Consider the following 16679-nt stretch of genomic DNA (forward strand, 5'->3'; position numbering starts at 1 on the left):
TGGTATTTCCCTGTGCTGGATAGCTTTAATGTGAACTTGACACACCTGGGTTGAGGGAGCCCCAATTGGGGAATTGCCTCTATTGGACTGGCCTATGGCCATGTCTGAGGGGCATCTTCTTGATGAGTGATGTGGGAGGGCCCAGCCCACTGTGGGTGGTGCCACCCCTGGGCAGGTGGGCCTGTGTTGCATAAGAAAGCAGGCTGAGCAGGGGCCAGGGGAGCAAGCCAGTAAGCAGTGTTCCTCCGTGGCCTGTGCTTCAGCTCCTGCTTCCAGGTTCCTGCCCTGAGTTCCTACCTTGGGCTCCCTGATGAACTGCAACCTGGGAGATGTAAGACAAATAAACCCTTTCCTCCCCCAAGTTGTATTGGTCAGAGTATTCTGTCACGGCAATGAAGAACAAACTAGAACACCCGGTTTATTTTAGCTCACCCTTCTTGTACAGTAGAACATCAGATAGCCACCGTTTGCTTAGCTCAATGAGCTTCAACAGCTCTTTTTTCCCACCTTTATCTGAGGGTCAAGGAACGGTCAAATACTTGTTATGAATTCCACCATTTAACCATCTTCCCTAAATTATCAACACATTCCTCCTAACTTGGCAGAACAATTCGGTACTTGTGTGTAAAACACACAAACTCCTGAGTTAAGGTGAAAGATCATAAAGTAAACAAGCAAGCCTGCCACAGCTCAATGTACATAATGGCTGTGCTTATACTAATAACTCCCAACAAACCTGGAATTATAGGTGGTTGGGAGCCACCTGATATGGGTTCTGGGAATGGAACTTGGGTCCTCTAGAAGAGCAGTACACACTCTTAATCATTGAGCCATTTCTCAAGCCCCTTTTGATATTTTTAAGATGATCTCACAGTGTAGCCCATGCTGACATCCAACACAATCATGATTCTGCCTGGTTCTGGAATTATAACATGTGTTACCAAGCCTGGATCAGGTCTGCTCCAACCCACTTCATTTATTTTTATCTTACTATTTGTAGCCACTGAATTAAGGTTTAGCTAATGGCCAGGGAGTATTGTTTTGGTCTATTTTAACTTTTTTTTTTTTTGGTCTTTTTTTGAGACAGGGTCTCCCTGTAGCCCCAGCTGTCCTGGAATTCACTATGAAGACCAGGCTGGCCTTGAACTCACAGAGATCTGCCTGCCTCTGCCTCCCGAGTGCTGGGATTAAAGGTGTGTGCCACCACCCCTGGCCTCTATTTTAACTTTTACTGTGATAAAATATAGAAGTTGCCACTGTAACCATTTTGAAGATAGTTCAGTGGCATGAAGCACATGCACGCCACTGGGGGACATCCCCACTGTCACCTCCACGACTTCCCATCTTTCCAAACTGAACCTCTGTGTCTAGTAACACCAATTCCAAGTGCCAACACCCACCATTCCACTATGTCTCATGTATCTTGTATAAGCGGAATCATACAGTATTCTTCTGTGACTGGCTTATTTCACTCAGTATAATGTCTTCCAGGATCATCCATGTTGTATGTCAGAATTTCATCCTATTTATTTATTATTTATTTTGTCTTTTTGAGAAAGGGTCTCCCTGTAGCCCCAGCTGGCCTGGCACTTCCTATGTAGACCAGGCTGGCCTCAATCTCAGAGATCCACCTGCCTCTGCCTCCTGAGTGCTGGGACTAAAGGGGAGTGCCACCACACCCAGCAGAATCTCCATAGTCTAATGTGTATGTATGTATGTATATGTGCCACATTTGTTTAACTTGTCACCTCTTTGGATGTTTGAATTATTCCTACCTCTTGGCTGTCACAAATAAGGCTACAGACATGGGTTTATATCTCTTACACTTAATTTTTTGGGGGGTGCTTGTCATGGCATGCATGTGGAGGTGAAAGGAGGATAACTTGTAGGAGCTGGTTCTCTTTCCACCATGTGGGTCCCAGGGTTGGAACTCAGTTCATTAGGTTTGGGGGCAAGTGACTTTATGCTGAGCCATCTCATGTGCTACAGACATGGGTTTATATGTCATTTTTATGACAGTGGCAATGGCTGTCAGCTTGTTGGAAATTATGTAGGAGTAGCCCAGAGGTGAAAAAGGGTTCAGAACTCACAAGACTAGCCATCCTGGGAAGGGAAGTTGGCCCCAGGCCAATGTGGATAGCAAATATGCAAGCTGGTCAAGCTCTTGACGTTTGCTCTTCCACTGCAAAAAAAGGGTGTGGGGGCGGTTAGGGGAGGACTGGAGAGATGGCTGAGCAGTTAAGAACACTTGTTGCAGGGTTGGAAAGATGGCTCAGTGGTTAAGAACACTGGTTGTTTTTGCAGAAGACCCAGGTTCAAATCCCAGCACCCACATGGCAGTTAACAACTGTCCGTAACTCCAGTCCCAGGGGCTCCAACAGCCTCTTCTGACCTCTGAGGGCACTGCACGATACGAGTGCACTTACTTACATGCAGGCAATACATGCATACACATAAAAATAAAATAACACGTTACTCTTGCTGAGGACCCAGTTCATGCTGAGTTCCTAGTACCTACATGGCTGCTCACAACCATCTCTAACTCCAGTTCTAGGGGATCCCATGCCATGTTCTGGCCTCCAGGCACCATGCACACAGAGGGTGCACATACATACATCCAGGCAAAACATAAAGTAAAAAATCTTTAAAGAAAAAAAGGGTCCTAGACCTGAGGGCACATGAACCTGAATGGGGGAGGGTATGGGTCAGTACTAAGGCCCACCGTGGGGACGGCTGGTCTATGCAGACTTGCCTTTGAGGGCTCAGGCAGGTCTACCCCTTGGAGTGGAGATCCAGGGAGCAGAAATCCAGTAGATTTTTTTTTAGAGGCTGGCAGCACTTCAGCAGTGAAAAGCCAATCAGCCTGATCTTGGCCACCAGCAGCCGAAGAGTTGAGAAAGAAAAGCCAGTTTGGACATATGACATCTTCAGAGCTTTATGAAGGGCTGCTTTCCTCATTATCTCATGCTGGCTCTCCCAGTTCACAACCATAGTTCCCTCATAGGGTTAGGACTAGATGCCACATGGCAAGGATCCCAGCCAGAAGGGGCACTGACATATGTCTGAGTTGAGCAAGGCAGAGAAGCAGCTCAGGACACTCAGATTATTTCCCCATACTACCCTAACCCTCCAGAACACTAGGGTCAGAGTCCCCTAGGCATCAGGCTCCCAGCTCCACACCCTAGCTACACGCTAGAGGGCCAGGGTCTGGGGTTGTTTGAACTTGGTGAAAAAGGGCCACAGTGCTTCTGGTGCCACCCATAGCCCCCACCCCCTAGAGGCTAAGATGCCCTGTGACCTGGGGTGGTGATTATCAGCTCCCTGTTGTCCAACCCCTCCTCCAGCCTGCCACCTGGGTAAAGATAAAGTTCAGGGGTCAAAGGCTGGAGGGAACTATCAGGGAGGGGCAACACTGAGAACCATAGCCCTGCTGCAGCCCTCCTGTGCTCAGGCCTAGAGCTTCTACCTCCTCCTGACCCCAAGAGCTGGCCAGGTGTTGGCTGTGACTAAGGTCACATCTTATCTTCCTGTTTGTCTGGGTTGGGGCTTTACCCATTTCCTGGGGATTGTCCCTGGAGGGCTGGGGGTGGGGAGTGTGACTCAGCAAGCACCTTTGCTTAACTTCCCATAGCAACCAATGCTGGGCCTAGAGACCATAACCCAGGACCTAGAAGAACACAATTCCCACCCCAACTCTAGACTACAAGAATTGGGACTTGTCTAGGCTGGGCTGGGAGGCAGCTGGGAAGGGATGAGCAGGCCTAAGGGCTTTCCTGCAAATTTTAAATAGATCACCCAGGTGTATGACCTGGTAACATCCGTGCATCTCTGCCCCAGGTCCCCCAGCTTGTAGATAACCTTCATTCAGAGAGAAAGAGAGTCACAGGAGGGGATGTCCTGGACCCTTCGGGAGCAGAGAAGGTGGCCCTGCCTGGCAGCTCTGGGTGTGACAGGAAAGGGGATGCTCAAGTCAGGAACCCAAGGGAAGGGACCCAGCTCTAGCTCCAGGAGCCCCAGTAGGCAGCAGCTCCTTGCCCATGGCTGTCAGGGAGGATCTGCCACTGGAATGGTTAACCCAGACACCTCCAGCAGCCAATCACAGAGCCCAACAGGAAATACCTGGGAGAGGTCCTGGAGCTGGGGCCAGGCAAGTTGAGCCCAGCCCTAGTCTGGCCCCAGGCAGCCCCAGCAGCCCACAGCCAGCCCAGACGCAAGCAATCTCCACACAGCACGGAACAGGAGCACTTTGGGGCTTGAGGCATGGCGTTCCTAGCTTGGCTCACACCAAGGCTCCTGTTGGCCATGCTTGTGGTCACAGCAACAATGGCCCAACCCATCCAGCTGTTAAGCCTGCTCACCTCTGGCCAGGGAGTTCTGGATCGAGAGGCACTGGACAGCCTGTTAAATATGCTTGCGGTCCGTGTGCACTGCACCAACGGGCCGTGTGGAAAGGTAACAGCCCCACCCGATGGGTCCCCCAGCCTCAGCCCCTTCCTGCCCGCTCCACCCTGTGGCAGGCAGCAAAGGGACCTGGGCAAACTCCAGGAGGCGGGTCTGGAGGCTGGTGACTGAACCTACCTGCAGACTGGAACTTCCTCTCTCCTGCTGGGGGCTCTGACAGGCAGGGTCCCCCTCCTGGGACACACAGTTCCACTTCCCATGCTATCAAATCTGCAGTGACTCCTGGATGACCCTTACCCTCCAGGATGGGAGATTAACTGCTGAAGACCCCTTTGTGTAGGCACCTAGTTGAGCCAACAGAGCAAGGGGCAGAGCAGGACATGAGATAGCCAATGACAGCCACTGCGACCTGTGTCTTTCTGGTGGGCCCAGACCAACCCACCCCTGTCTACCTGTTTCTGCCCACAGTGCCTGTCTGTGGAGGATGTCTTGGCCTTGGGCAGGTCTGACAAGCCAGAGCTTGTCCCAGGGTCAGTCCTGGAATCCAGATACATTGGTCATCTCAGTGCTGCCGCTGCCCTCTACCTTAGCAACCCGGAGGGCACATGTGAAGATATCCAGGCTGGCCGCTTGGCCTCCCGTGTGGACCATTACCTAGCCCTACTGGAGAGTCCAGAGGCCATGACTCTGGGCCTGAGCCAGCTACTGTGGAAGATTGAGGCCCATACTGCCAACCAGCCCACTGGGGAGGAGGTAAGAGTCCAGGGAGCAGGTATCTGGAGTGAGGAGGACCTAAGTGCCAAGGAAGGGAGGCTGCTACAGTAGGGGGGAACATCCCACACAGCCTCCCTGGCATTTGAAGACATAATTGGGAGATTGAAGTCTGATGGAAGTCAGAATGCATGTTCATTATTGAGTGAGGCAGGGACTGCAGGAGCCTGGGGGCACCCTCTGGGGAATGGGGGCCAGGAAAGCTCTGGCGCCCAAAGGAGGCCAGAGGGTGAAGTGAAGGCTGTTACCACCTGGGGAAGAGTTGGACTGTGGAGGGGAAGAGAGGGAGGGTCAGGTAGGCTGTGGCAGGCCAAGGTCTTTGGTGAAACCTGGAAAGTAGTATGAGGAGGGTCAATGGGAGGCCTATCCAGTGGGCTGTGCTAGGATGGATGGCAACAGTGGAGCTGGCCTCCAGGAGTTGACACTGAGGCTAGTCTCTTCTCTAGACTTGTATAGATGTCCCCCAGCTGCTGGAGGAGGCTGAAGAGGCAGGTGCTCCCAGCAGCCCTGGCCCAGTCCTGGCTGCCTTGCTAGACCACGTCAGGAATGGATCCTGCTTCCAAGCCCTGCCTAGCCCTCAGTACTTTGTGGACTTTGTGTTCCGGCAGCACAGCAGCGAAGCTCCCAATATCACGCTGGCTGGTGAGGCTTGGACTGAGACCTTCAGCCTCCACTCCTGGGGGAGGGGCAAGATTGGAACCCACAGACTATGTACTCACTGTTCTTCCTGCCAGAGCTGGAAGTTTTGATGCAACGCCTTGGAGTGGGTAGAGAGGACCACAGTGACCATGATGACCACAGTGACCATAGTCATCAGGGCAGGGAGACCAATTGCCAGACTTCTGAGTCCTGTGCCACCCTCAACAGCAGCTCCAGTGTATGGGACTCGGTGAGCCGCTCACTTATGTGGTTCTACAATAAGATGGGCTCACATCGGTCTGCTCCGGCCCCTGACTCTTTCCCTACTCCCCCCACCTCCAGGTATGCCTGAGTGCTAAGGATGTCATGGCTGTCTATGGGCTGTCTGAGCAGGCTGGGGTGTCACCTCAGGCCTGGGCCCAACTGAGCCCTGCCCTGGTCCAACAGCAGCTGAGTGGGGCCTGCAGCCACCAGCACAGTGTTCATACACAGGACCAGCTCAGCCAGGCAGAGAGTGAGTGCCTATCCCCAGGTGTGGGTATGCCTGCCTGGCCTGCCCCTGGGTAGTGGTAGTGGCCTCATAGCAGTGGGCCCCAAAGGGAGCATGGAGGAATGGGCATTGAGGAATGAGAAGGCAGGCAAGGGGGTGTGCTAGAAAGAAAAGCAGTGGGGTCTTGAGGAAGGAGAGCCGGGGAACAGATGCCTGGCCCCCATAGATAGCCTGCTCCAGCACCTGCTCATTCCTGGGCCCTGGGAAACAGGGGGCTCTCAGTGTGGCTTCACTTTCAGGGTATCTGTATGGCTCTCTGGCTACACTGATCATCTGCCTCTGTGCTGTGTTCGGCCTCCTGCTGCTCACCTGTGCCAAATGCAGCACAGCCACCCATTACATCATGCAGACCTTCCTGAGCTTGGCTGTGGGCGCACTCACTGGTGATGCCCTCTTGCATCTGACACCCAAGGTCAGCCCTCACTCGCCAGGGCCTTCCCCTCTCCTGCTGCCCTTCTCCAGTCCTGGCTCTTCAACCCTTGTGGGCCCTAAAGCCCTCAGTCAGCGTCCCCTGCTCCCCAGGTGCTGGGGCTGCACACACACAGTGGAGAGGACCACACCCATGAGGAGGTGGGCATCGGTGCACAGTCCACCTGGCGCCTGCTGGCTGCTCTTGGAGGCCTCTACATCTTTTTCCTGTTTGAGCGCCTCTTCAATCTCCTGTTGCCCAAGGACCAGGTCAGGCTCTAGGGAAGGGGTAGTTGGGATGGGTGGCCCTGTCAATGGGCTCTGACCAGCTTCTCCACAGGATTCTGAGAAGGATGGGCCCTGCAACCACGGTGGCCACAGCCACGGAGTGTCCCTGCAGCTGGCACCCAGCGAGCTCCGGCAGCCCAAGCAGCCCCATGAGGGCTCTCGAGCAGACTTGGTAAATGGTAAGCCCTGTCCCAGAGAGAGCTCCTTGATTGTCTCCTTGCCTAGATTCACCTTTGCTTCCCCCAGGTGTCAGAGGAGAGCCCAGAACTACTGAACCCGGAACCCCAGGAGCTGAAAGCAGGTGAGCCCTGAGGGAGATCCACCCAGGGATGAGGATCTGCTGATTGCCTTTGGGTAGATGGGCAGAACTTGGCCTAAGGGACCCTCGTTTGCCACGCCCGCAGAGCTGAGGCTGCTGCCCTATCTGATCACTCTGGGTGATGCGGTGCACAACTTCGCTGACGGGCTTGCTGTGGGCGCAGCCTTCGCATCTTCATGGAAGACTGGGCTGGCCACTTCTCTGGCAGTGTTCTGCCACGAGCTGCCCCACGAACTGGGTGAGCGCTGGGGTGTGGCTTGCAGGGGCGGGTCTTAGTGGTTGGGACCTCTTCTGGAAGTGAGCCAGACAGAATATATGCAGAAAGGGACCCGGCCTTCGTATGTCAGAGAGTCGGAGAGTCGGGTCCTTTGTGGGCGAGGCTAGATAGAGGCAGGGGCGGGGTCGCAGGAAGGTGGGCGAGGCTGCTGGAGCTGGACCCGCCTTCGAATGGGTCTGTGCTGTTGGCCCACTGGAATGCGGTCTGATGGGCGGTACCTGGCAGGTGGGCGGAGCTCTTAATGCAACCTGCTGGATTCCAGGGGACTTCGCCGCCCTCCTGCACGCTGGGCTGACGGTGCGGCGTGCGTTGCTGCTAAATCTGGCCTCTGCACTCACGGCGTTCGCTGGCCTTTATGTGGCTCTCGCAGTCGGAGTCAGCGAGGAGGGTGAGGCCTGGATTCTGGCTGTAGCCACCGGCCTCTTCCTCTACGTGGCGCTCTGTGACATGGTTAGGATGGAGAAAGGCCTGCGCTGGGGTCTGGGGAGCTGACCAGGGGCTCCACCTAGCTGGCCACTGAACTGAGGTCCACCTTCTTTTCAGCTTCCGGCCATGATGAGCGTGCGGGACCAGCGGCCCTGGCTCCTTTTCCTGCTTCACAACGTGGGTCTCCTAGGCGGCTGGACCGTCCTTCTGCTGTTGTCCTTGTACGAAGACAACATCACCTTCTGACAACCCTGTCCCACCCAGTCCCAGTCCCTGTCTTTTGACTGACTCTGCTTTATCTTTGTGAGACATTCATCCTTTGCACCCACTGGGTAGCTAGAGAACCCAAGGCCTTACTTATTTCCTATCTCCAAATTCAATAAAGACTTCTTGCCAATCAAATTCAGCTGCTCTCTCTCCTTCTTCAGGACAGCTGCACTGGGGATCCTGTGTACAACCAGCTTTTCTTCTCTATTACTAAGCCCCGCCCAGGAACAGTCAGAGAGGTTTACCAGGATGTGGCTGCAGGTAATACCATGTCCCTAGTCAAAACTGACATCACCACTGCTTATATAGATGAGGGGTCATTTCTGTCATGAACACAGCCTAGACGTGGCCAAACCAGCAGTTCAAGCCATGGGCATTGGGCTGCTCTTGGCAGAATTGGCTATCCAGAATCCCCTTGCAGTAGTCTCCTGAGGTTACCATATAAGTCTGCCCTAGACTGGGTGCCTAAAACTAAAGAAATTAATTCTCTCACAGTTCTGGAGGCCAGAAGATCAAAGTCCAAGTGTAAGAAATGGGTCTGAAGCCTCAAGAAAATGACCACACAATCCAAAATAGTTTGGCAAGGCAAAAAGTTCTGCTTCTAGCCAGGCATGGTGCCACATGCCTTTAATCCCAGCACTTGGAGGCAAAGTCAGACCAATCTCTGGGAGTTCAAGGCCAGCCTGGTCTCTATAGCAAATCCAGGCCAGCTGTGACTACAGGGAGAACCTGTCTCAAAAAAGACCAAAAAAATTTTTTAATTATTATTTTTATTTTATGTGTATGAGTGTATTACCTGCATGTAGATAAGTGCACCTGTGTCCTGCAATGCAGGCAGAAGCCAGAGGAGGCTGTCGGATCCCCTGGAACTGGAGTTACGGACAGTTGTTAGCTGCCATATGGGTGCTGGGATTCAAACCTAGGTCTTCTGCAAGAACAACCAGTGTTCTTAACTGCTGAGCCATCTCTCCAGCCCCCTTTTTTTAATTAAAAAAATTTATTATTTTTATTTTATGCGTATGCATGTATTGCCTGCATGTAGATAAGTGCACCTGTGTCCTGCAATGCAGGCAGAAGCCAGAGGAGGCTGTCGGATCCCCTGGAACTGGAGTTAGGGACAGTTGTTAGCTGCCAGATAGTTGTTAGCTGCCATATGTGTGCTGGGATTCGAACCTGGGTCTTCTACAAGAACAGCCAGTGTTTTTAACTGCTGAGCCATCTCTCCAGCCCTGCATCCATGATCTTAATTGCTGAGCCATCGTCTCTCCAGCTCCCCACTATTTTTTTTTTTTTTTTTTTTTTTTTTTTTTTTTTTTTTTTGTGTAGCCCCAGCTGTCCTGGAACTTGCTATGGAGACCAGGCTGGTCTTGACCTCATAGAGATCCACCTGCTTCTGCCTCCTGAGTGGTGGGATTAAAGGCCTGGCTCCCTACTAAGGTTTTTGAAATATTTTTGTTTGTATTTTGAGACAGGGTCCCCCTGTAGCCCCAACTGGCCCAGAATGCGCTATGTAGACCAGGCTGGCCTCGATCTCATAGACCGCCATCTGCCTCTTCCTCCGGAGTGCTGGGATTAAAGGCATGTGCCACCACACCTGGCTTTTGTGTGCCTGTGTGTGTGGAAAGAAGTAGTACTTGTGATCCTAACCTCTGAACCATCCTTCCAGATCCTGTAAATGGATCTTTGATATGGTCACCTACTGTCTTGGGCATCCAAACAGCCTTTTATCTACTGGGCGGGTAGGTTAGGTGTAATATAAGCACATTTCTGTTCTTTTCCCGGCCATGACTATAAATCCGTGCTTTATTTCCTAGGATTTCAGGGCTCTGGAATCAGGCACCAAGACAGCCCTGGGAGCAGACTGCTCTGGCTCTGGGACCTGGTCTTTCAGTCCAAGCCCCTGCCACGCCAAGCCGGGCCGCTAGGGGCCGCCGTTTGCTCGCAGCCGCTGACGCGCAGGCGCGTCGGCGAAGTAGCCCGGAACCCATCTGCTCTACCTCCAGGTCGGGTCCTCTGGGTCCGCCGGTCCGGGCGGACGGCGCAGGCGCAGAAGTTCGGAACCTGGTGGCCAGGTTTGCGCGTGCTGCGGGCCGAGTCCGCGGTGTTCCGGGTACCCTGGGTCGGCCGCTCCGGGCGTGGGGGCCAGTGGGCGCGCCATGTACGCCGTGTACAAGCAGGCGCACCCGCCCACCGGGCTGGAGTTCGCCATGTACTGCAACTTCTTCAACAACACTGAGCGCAACCTCGTGGTGGCCGGCACCTCGCAGCTCTACGTGTACCGCCTGAACCGAGACGCCGAGGTAGGACGCGCCCTCCGGGTGGAGAAACCGAGGCCTCGCCGTAGCAACCTCGGCAGGTTCACTGCAAGACCTGGGTTCTCCTGAGGGCTCCTGTCCGCAGAGCCTGTTCCACCACCACGTTGTCTGACCCCAATCTACCCTACGGGTACACCCGTGCCCTCAGTCTCCTACTTGCTGTTTGGTATTTTCTGTAGATTGTTGCAGACCTTCCATGTGCTTCATAATGGGGATATGACAATGAATGAGACCCTGGGGAATTGGGGAGGGAGACTTTTCACCAAATGAACACACACATTTAAACACAGGCTGTCACAATGCGGCAGAGAGACTAGGACCAGGCGGGAAGGAGGCTGGCTGTTGCAGACGTATGGACAGCGAACCTTTCTGAGAGCTGCAGCTTGTTGAGGGAAGAGCATTTCTAGCTAAAGAAGCAAGGCTAGATCTAGCCTGGGGACAGACTACTGGCAGGAAGTGTAGTGAAAATAGATAGATATAGGGGTGCTTTGGTTGCCAGAGGGACAACAGATGGTTCAGGAAGGCTTCTTGCAGGAGGCAGCTTCTGCTGGTAGTGGTGGTGCATGCCTTTGAACCTGGCACTCAGGAGGCAGAGGAAGGCAGACCTCTGTGAGTTCTAGCCAAAATTATATAGTGAGACCCTGTCTCAACAAACAAACTGAGGAAGCTGCTTTGTTTGATTGTTTGAGACAGGGTCTCACTATGTAGCCATGGCTGGCCTGGAACTCACTACCTAGACCAGACCAAGACATGCTTTTAATTCCAGCACTGGGGAGGAAGAAGCAGATGGAGGTCTATGAGATAGAGAGCAGCCTGGTCTACATAGCACGTTCTGGACTAGCTGGGGTTACAGAGAGACCCTGTCTCAACAAACAAACAAAAATATTTCAAAAAACTTAGTAGGGAACCAGGCCTTTAATCCCAGCACTCAGGAGGCAGAGGCAGGTGGATCTCTGTGAGTTCAAGGCCAGCCTGTTCTCCATACCAAGTTCCAGGACAGCTGGGGCTACAGGAAGACTCTGTCTCAAAAAGTCTCAGCAGAGATTTGCTTGTCTCTGCCTCCCAAGTGCTGGGACTAAAGGCATGTGCCACAATACCCAGCTTATTTTTATTTATTTATTTATTTATTTATTTATTTATTTATTTTGGTCTTTTTGAGACAGGGTCTTCCTGTAGCACCAGCTGGCCTGGAACTCACTATGTAGACCAGACTGGCCTTGAACTCAACAGAGATCCACCTGCCTCTGCCTCCTGAGTGCTGGTACTAAAGGCATGCACCACCATGCCCGGCCTATTATTTTATATTGTATCTGTATGTGGTGTGTGCACTTGAGTGCAGGTTTAGCTGGAGGCCAGAGCCATCAGGTACCCTTCGTGTTGGAGTTACAGTTATGAACCACCCACTGTGGGTGCTAGGAACTGAACTCAGTCAAGAGCAAGGGTTTGTGCACTGGAAGTTGAGGGAATGTTTGCGTTTTTAATGGGTGTGAAATAAAACAGATCCTTGAAACATAGGATGCAGCTGCAAATAGCAACTCCTGTGTTGTATGGCTATCCAGATAGCCTGGTGGCCTCAATGTAGTTGGGCTCCTTTCCAGAAGTTAGGGCCCTAGGAGACTAAAGCTGAAGATGCCCAGCACCGTAAAAGTCAAACTGGGAGGACATGGTTTCCTTGCTCCTACAGCCTGTTCTTTACAGCAGCCCCCAGCTCAGATACATTTGGAGGGAGATGTGTCTTTTTGTGGCTGTCTTGAATCTGTTCTGTAAATCTACTGTAAGTGCAGCCCTTGCTGGGTGACACCCACTCCTGGCACAGCTGGCTTGTGGGGTTGTCAGGAAAACTCAAGGCCTCCTTTCTGCTGTTTTTTGGTGGGGGGGGCAGAGGGGTGGTCTTGCCATGTAGCTCAGGCTGACCAGGAGCTCACAATCCTGTCTAGGTCTCCCCAGTAGCTGGGACCACAAGTGTGTGCTATCCCTTGACTCTGGCTAAAGCTTGTCTTGTGCTACTTATGCAGGGCTGCAGAGAATGAGTATATATAGCACGGGGGTGGGCTTCTGGGAAAGCTGGGGTGTCTGCCCAAAAAGGAGCCCTGTGGACAGAAGCAGAGGTTTTGAGTATGAATTAGTCCAGCAAATGTCTCTAGAATCTACTGACTTATATACAGACACTGAAAGGCAGGGCTTCCTCGTGGCAGAGGTGAGCCCTAGGTAGACTTTGTCTCTCAGAATGACTGAGTCCCTGAATGAGGTTGGGGCACCTGGTGTGTGGCCCCTCACTGCCTTCTTCTTCCCTCTAGGCCCTGACCAAGAATGATGGGAGCACAGGTGAGTGTGGGGTGGCATAGCCCCTAGCCCTGCACCTGGGAGTGTAAGGGTGACCTGGGGGCAGGACCCAGACCTGACTTGCTAATCCCTCCCCAAGAGGGGAAGGCCCATCGAGAGAAACTAGAGCTGGTCGCCTCCTTCTCCTTCTTTGGCAACGTCATGTCCATGGCCAGCGTGCAGCTTGCAGGTGCTAAACGTGATGCCTTGCTCCTCAGTTTCAAGGATGCTAAGGTGAGCAGTATGCATCTGGCAGGAGGTCCTGGGCATAGTAGTGTGTGGCAGTTGAGTAGTGCTGGGTTGGGGTCTGCTGGTATCATCACAGTTGGTATTGGAAGAGCAACAGTTCTGACCTCCTGCCTCCAGCTGTCAGTGGTGGAGTATGACCCAGGCACTCATGATCTGAAGACCCTGTCTCTACACTACTTTGAGGAGCCTGAGCTTCGGGTAAGCCAAGCTTCCATTTCCCCAGGCTGAGCCCAGCACCTCTCTCCAAGTCCCCATTCCCCCAGGCTAAGCTCAGCACCTCCCTCCTCTGTCTCTTTTCCTGTGCCCCAGTGCTTCCCTCAGGTCTCCTTCCATGTGTCCCAGCTGATGTCCCCTCTGCCCCCAGGATGGGTTTGTGCAGAACGTGCACACACCTCGTGTGCGAGTGGACCCTGATGGGCGCTGTGCAGCCATGCTCATCTATGGCACACGACTAGTGGTACTGCCCTTCCGCAGAGAGAGCCTGGCTGAGGAGCATGAGGGACTCATGAGTGAGGGGTGAGTGCCAGGCTGGGGTGGCTGTGACTTTGAGGGTGCTCAGGAGCCCTGAGTTCCCCTCTGCCCTATTCCTTCCTGCTGACACCCTTGGTCCATAGGCAGAGGTCCAGCTTCCTGCCTAGCTACATCATCGATGTGAGGGCTCTGGATGAGAAGCTGCTCAACATTATTGACTTGCAGTTCCTACACGGCTACTATGAGCCCACCCTGCTCATCCTGTTTGAGCCCAACCAGACCTGGCCAGGGTGAGGCCCAGGGCCTTCTGCTATGACCCCTAGCTGTCTTGCCCAGGCAGGGTATATGTAGGGGGGTAGGGGTGACTGGGCCACTGGCCTTGAGAACAATGTAACTGCCTCTGGGTGACCTACCTACTACTCTAGGCGGGTGGCTGTGAGGCAGGATACATGCTCCATCGTGGCCATCTCACTGAACATCACACAGAAAGTCCACCCCGTCATCTGGTCCCTCACCAGCCTGCCTTTTGACTGTACCCAGGCCCTGGCTGTGCCCAAGCCCATAGGTGAGGGTCTGGCAGTGCCGAATGGCAGTGGGGGCAGGGGACAGCATTGAGCCATCTACCAGCCTGTGTCCACCTCCAGGTGGTGTAGTGATCTTCGCTGTCAACTCACTGTTGTACCTGAACCAGAGTGTCCCCCCATATGGTGTGGCTCTCAATAGCCTCACTACAGGCACCACTGCCTTCCCATTGCGTGAGTGGGGTGTACTATGGGCAGGGTGGGCTGGGGCAGATTGGGTTGTGGTCAGGGCAAGGCATCCAGTTTGGCATGACCATTTGCCCCGCAGGTACCCAGGAGGGTGTACGGATCACCCTGGACTGTGCACAGGCAGCCTTCATCTCCTACGACAAGATGGTCATCTCCCTCAAGGGTGGCGAGATGTGAGCCCATAGCCCATGAGCCTTGACCTCTGAGATACCCACATTCTGCCCCCTCAGTGTCTCCTGTACCTTGTCCTACTCAGTGCCCTTACTCCTACTCACAGCTACGTGCTGACCCTCATCACTGACGGCATGCGTAGTGTCCGAGCGTTTCACTTTGACAAGGCAGCTGCCAGTGTCCTTACCACCAGTGTGAGTAGTAGGGACAGGGTTGGGAGTGCCCTGGGTCTAGGTCTGGTTCTGCCCTTACCCACATGCCTCCCTCAGATGGTCACCATGGAGCCGGGTTACCTGTTCCTGGGCTCTCGTCTGGGCAATTCCCTCCTCCTCAAGTACACAGAAAAGCTGCAGGAGCCCCTGACCAGCTCTGTCCGTGAGGCTGCCGACAAGGTGAGTGCCTGCACTATGGGGCTCTGGTCCTCTCCTGCCATGACCCCTGTGTGTGGGGCAGCCTCAAGACTGATCACTCCCCTCTCTTGCCTCACAGGAAGAGCCTCCCTCCAAGAAGAAGCGAGTAGACTCCACAGTGGGCTGGACAGGTGAGAGGCTGGGCTGGGATGAGCAGGGGAGGGCCAAACTCCAGGGCTGGACTCAGCTGGATTTTTCTGCTTCAGGGAGCAAGTCAGCACCACAAGATGAGGTGGATGAGATTGAAGTATATGGCAGTGAGGCCCAGTCAGGCACACAGCTGGCCACCTACTCCTTTGAGGTGAGATTGGGCAAGGCAGTGGATAGCCATCCCCTTCAAGCCATCTGACTATCACTGTGTCCACAGGTATGTGACAGTATGCTCAACATTGGACCGTGTGCCAACGCTGCTGTTGGCGAGCCTGCCTTCCTCTCAGAAGAGGTACCAGAGGGGCTGGGACTGGGGTCATAGAGCCTGGAGGGTGGTGCGGGCAGCCACCTCCTTATTCCGCTCTGCAGTTTCAGAACAGCCCTGAGCCAGACCTGGAGATTGTGGTTTGTTCCGGCTATGGGAAGAATGGGGCCCTGTCGGTGCTGCAGGTATGTATAGGCAGGGGTGGGAGACTCCTGATGGAACTCGGGTGAGCCGACTTCTCATCCCCACCCCATCTTCATTCTAGAAGAGTATCCGGCCCCAGGTGGTGACAACCTTTGAACTTCCTGGCTGCTATGACATGTGGACAGTCATTGCCCCTGTGCGGAAGGAGGAGGTAGGTGAGACTGGGATGAGGAGGAGGCCCAGAACTGGCAGGGAATTATGCATATGGCACCTAGGGACAGTAGGGTTTAGGTGGTCACAGTCACACACTGCCCTTGCCAGACTGTGGCTCCTGCCCTGCCCCTCTTTGATCTTCACAGGAGGAAACACCCAAGGTCGAGAGCACAGAGCAGGAGCCTAGTGCCCCCAAAGCAGACGATGATGGGAGAAGGCACGGTTTCCTCATTCTGAGCCGGGAAGACTCGACCATGGTAAAAGGTGGGATCCAGGGCTGGGACCTGGGTTCCTTGGGAAAGGACACCACTCACCATTGTCATCACAGATCCTGCAGACAGGCCAGGAGATCATGGAGCTGGACACCAGTGGCTTTGCCACACAGGGCCCCACTGTCTTTGCTGGAAACATTGGGGACAATCGCTATATTGTCCAAGTGTCACCACTGGGTATCCGCCTGCTGGAAGGCGGTAAGTGGACAGATCTTTGTGAATGGGTCTCGAGGTGGTGTGTACTGGCTGCTCTACCCTCACTACCTTGTGCCCACAGTGAATCAACTGCACTTCATCCCTGTGGACTTGGGTGCCCCCATTGTGCAGTGTGCTGTGGCTGATCCTTACGTGGTCATCATGAGTGCTGAGGGCCACGTTACCATGTTTCTACTCAAGAGTGATTCATACAGTGGCCGCCACCACCGCCTGGCACTACACAAGCCTCCACTGCATCATGTAGGCCCCTTCTTTATTTTTTCTTTTTGGGTTTTTTTTTTTTTTTTTCTTTTTTTTTACCATATTCAATCTATTGATTATTAATAAGTAGAAGTTCTTTATATAATACAAACAAGAACTTCACG

At 53.6% G+C, this 16679-nt stretch overlaps 2 protein-coding genes across 6 annotated transcripts in view; both read left to right on the plus strand.

Moving 5' to 3' along the window:
- Positions 1 to 2701: 2701 nt before the first annotated feature.
- Slc39a4 (solute carrier family 39 member 4) lies at positions 2702 to 8470 on the plus strand. 2 transcript variants are annotated; one of them, XM_008834417.3, is made up of 12 exons: positions 2710 to 4452; positions 4870 to 5154; positions 5619 to 5814; positions 5907 to 6061; positions 6154 to 6325; positions 6601 to 6773; positions 6884 to 7039; positions 7110 to 7229; positions 7304 to 7358; positions 7462 to 7614; positions 7916 to 8103; positions 8197 to 8470. In XM_008834417.3, the coding sequence occupies exons 1-12, from the start codon at positions 4261 to 4263 to the stop codon at positions 8323 to 8325; spliced, it is 1974 nt and encodes a 657-aa protein (XP_008832639.2). In that variant the 5' UTR covers positions 2710 to 4260; the 3' UTR covers positions 8326 to 8470. The 2 variants fall into 2 exon arrangements, with proteins under 2 accessions (XP_029420051.1, XP_008832639.2); XM_029564191.1 differs by lacking the exon at positions 7916 to 8103 and having other exon boundaries at positions 2702 to 4452.
- A 1854-nt stretch (positions 8471 to 10324) lies between these two features.
- Positions 10325 to 16679, plus strand: part of Cpsf1 (cleavage and polyadenylation specific factor 1) — an 11182-nt gene continuing 4827 nt past the window's right edge. Inside the window, exons 1-19 of one of the 4 annotated variants that reach the window (XM_017798517.2) lie at positions 10325 to 10646; positions 12959 to 12986; positions 13084 to 13217; positions 13350 to 13430; positions 13597 to 13748; positions 13847 to 13993; positions 14129 to 14268; positions 14348 to 14458; positions 14553 to 14646; positions 14751 to 14838; positions 14914 to 15036; positions 15134 to 15185; positions 15261 to 15355; positions 15422 to 15496; positions 15574 to 15654; positions 15735 to 15824; positions 15973 to 16083; positions 16155 to 16296; positions 16376 to 16554. In XM_017798517.2, coding sequence (XP_017654006.1) covers positions 10503 to 10646; positions 12959 to 12986; positions 13084 to 13217; positions 13350 to 13430; positions 13597 to 13748; positions 13847 to 13993; positions 14129 to 14268; positions 14348 to 14458; positions 14553 to 14646; positions 14751 to 14838; positions 14914 to 15036; positions 15134 to 15185; positions 15261 to 15355; positions 15422 to 15496; positions 15574 to 15654; positions 15735 to 15824; positions 15973 to 16083; positions 16155 to 16296; positions 16376 to 16554 — 2067 coding nt within the window. In that variant the 5' untranslated portion in view covers positions 10325 to 10502. The remainder of the gene's footprint in view (positions 10647 to 12958; positions 12987 to 13083; positions 13218 to 13349; positions 13431 to 13596; positions 13749 to 13846; positions 13994 to 14128; positions 14269 to 14347; positions 14459 to 14552; positions 14647 to 14750; positions 14839 to 14913; positions 15037 to 15133; positions 15186 to 15260; positions 15356 to 15421; positions 15497 to 15573; positions 15655 to 15734; positions 15825 to 15972; positions 16084 to 16154; positions 16297 to 16375; positions 16555 to 16679) is intronic. The other 3 variants (XM_017798518.2, XM_008834425.3, XM_008834426.3) reach the window with 3 other exon arrangements.

Source organism: Nannospalax galili, unplaced genomic scaffold, assembly GCF_000622305.1.
Source record: "Nannospalax galili isolate Female #2095 unplaced genomic scaffold, S.galili_v1.0 scaffold717, whole genome shotgun sequence".
Taxonomy (NCBI): domain Eukaryota; kingdom Metazoa; phylum Chordata; class Mammalia; order Rodentia; family Spalacidae; genus Nannospalax; species Nannospalax galili.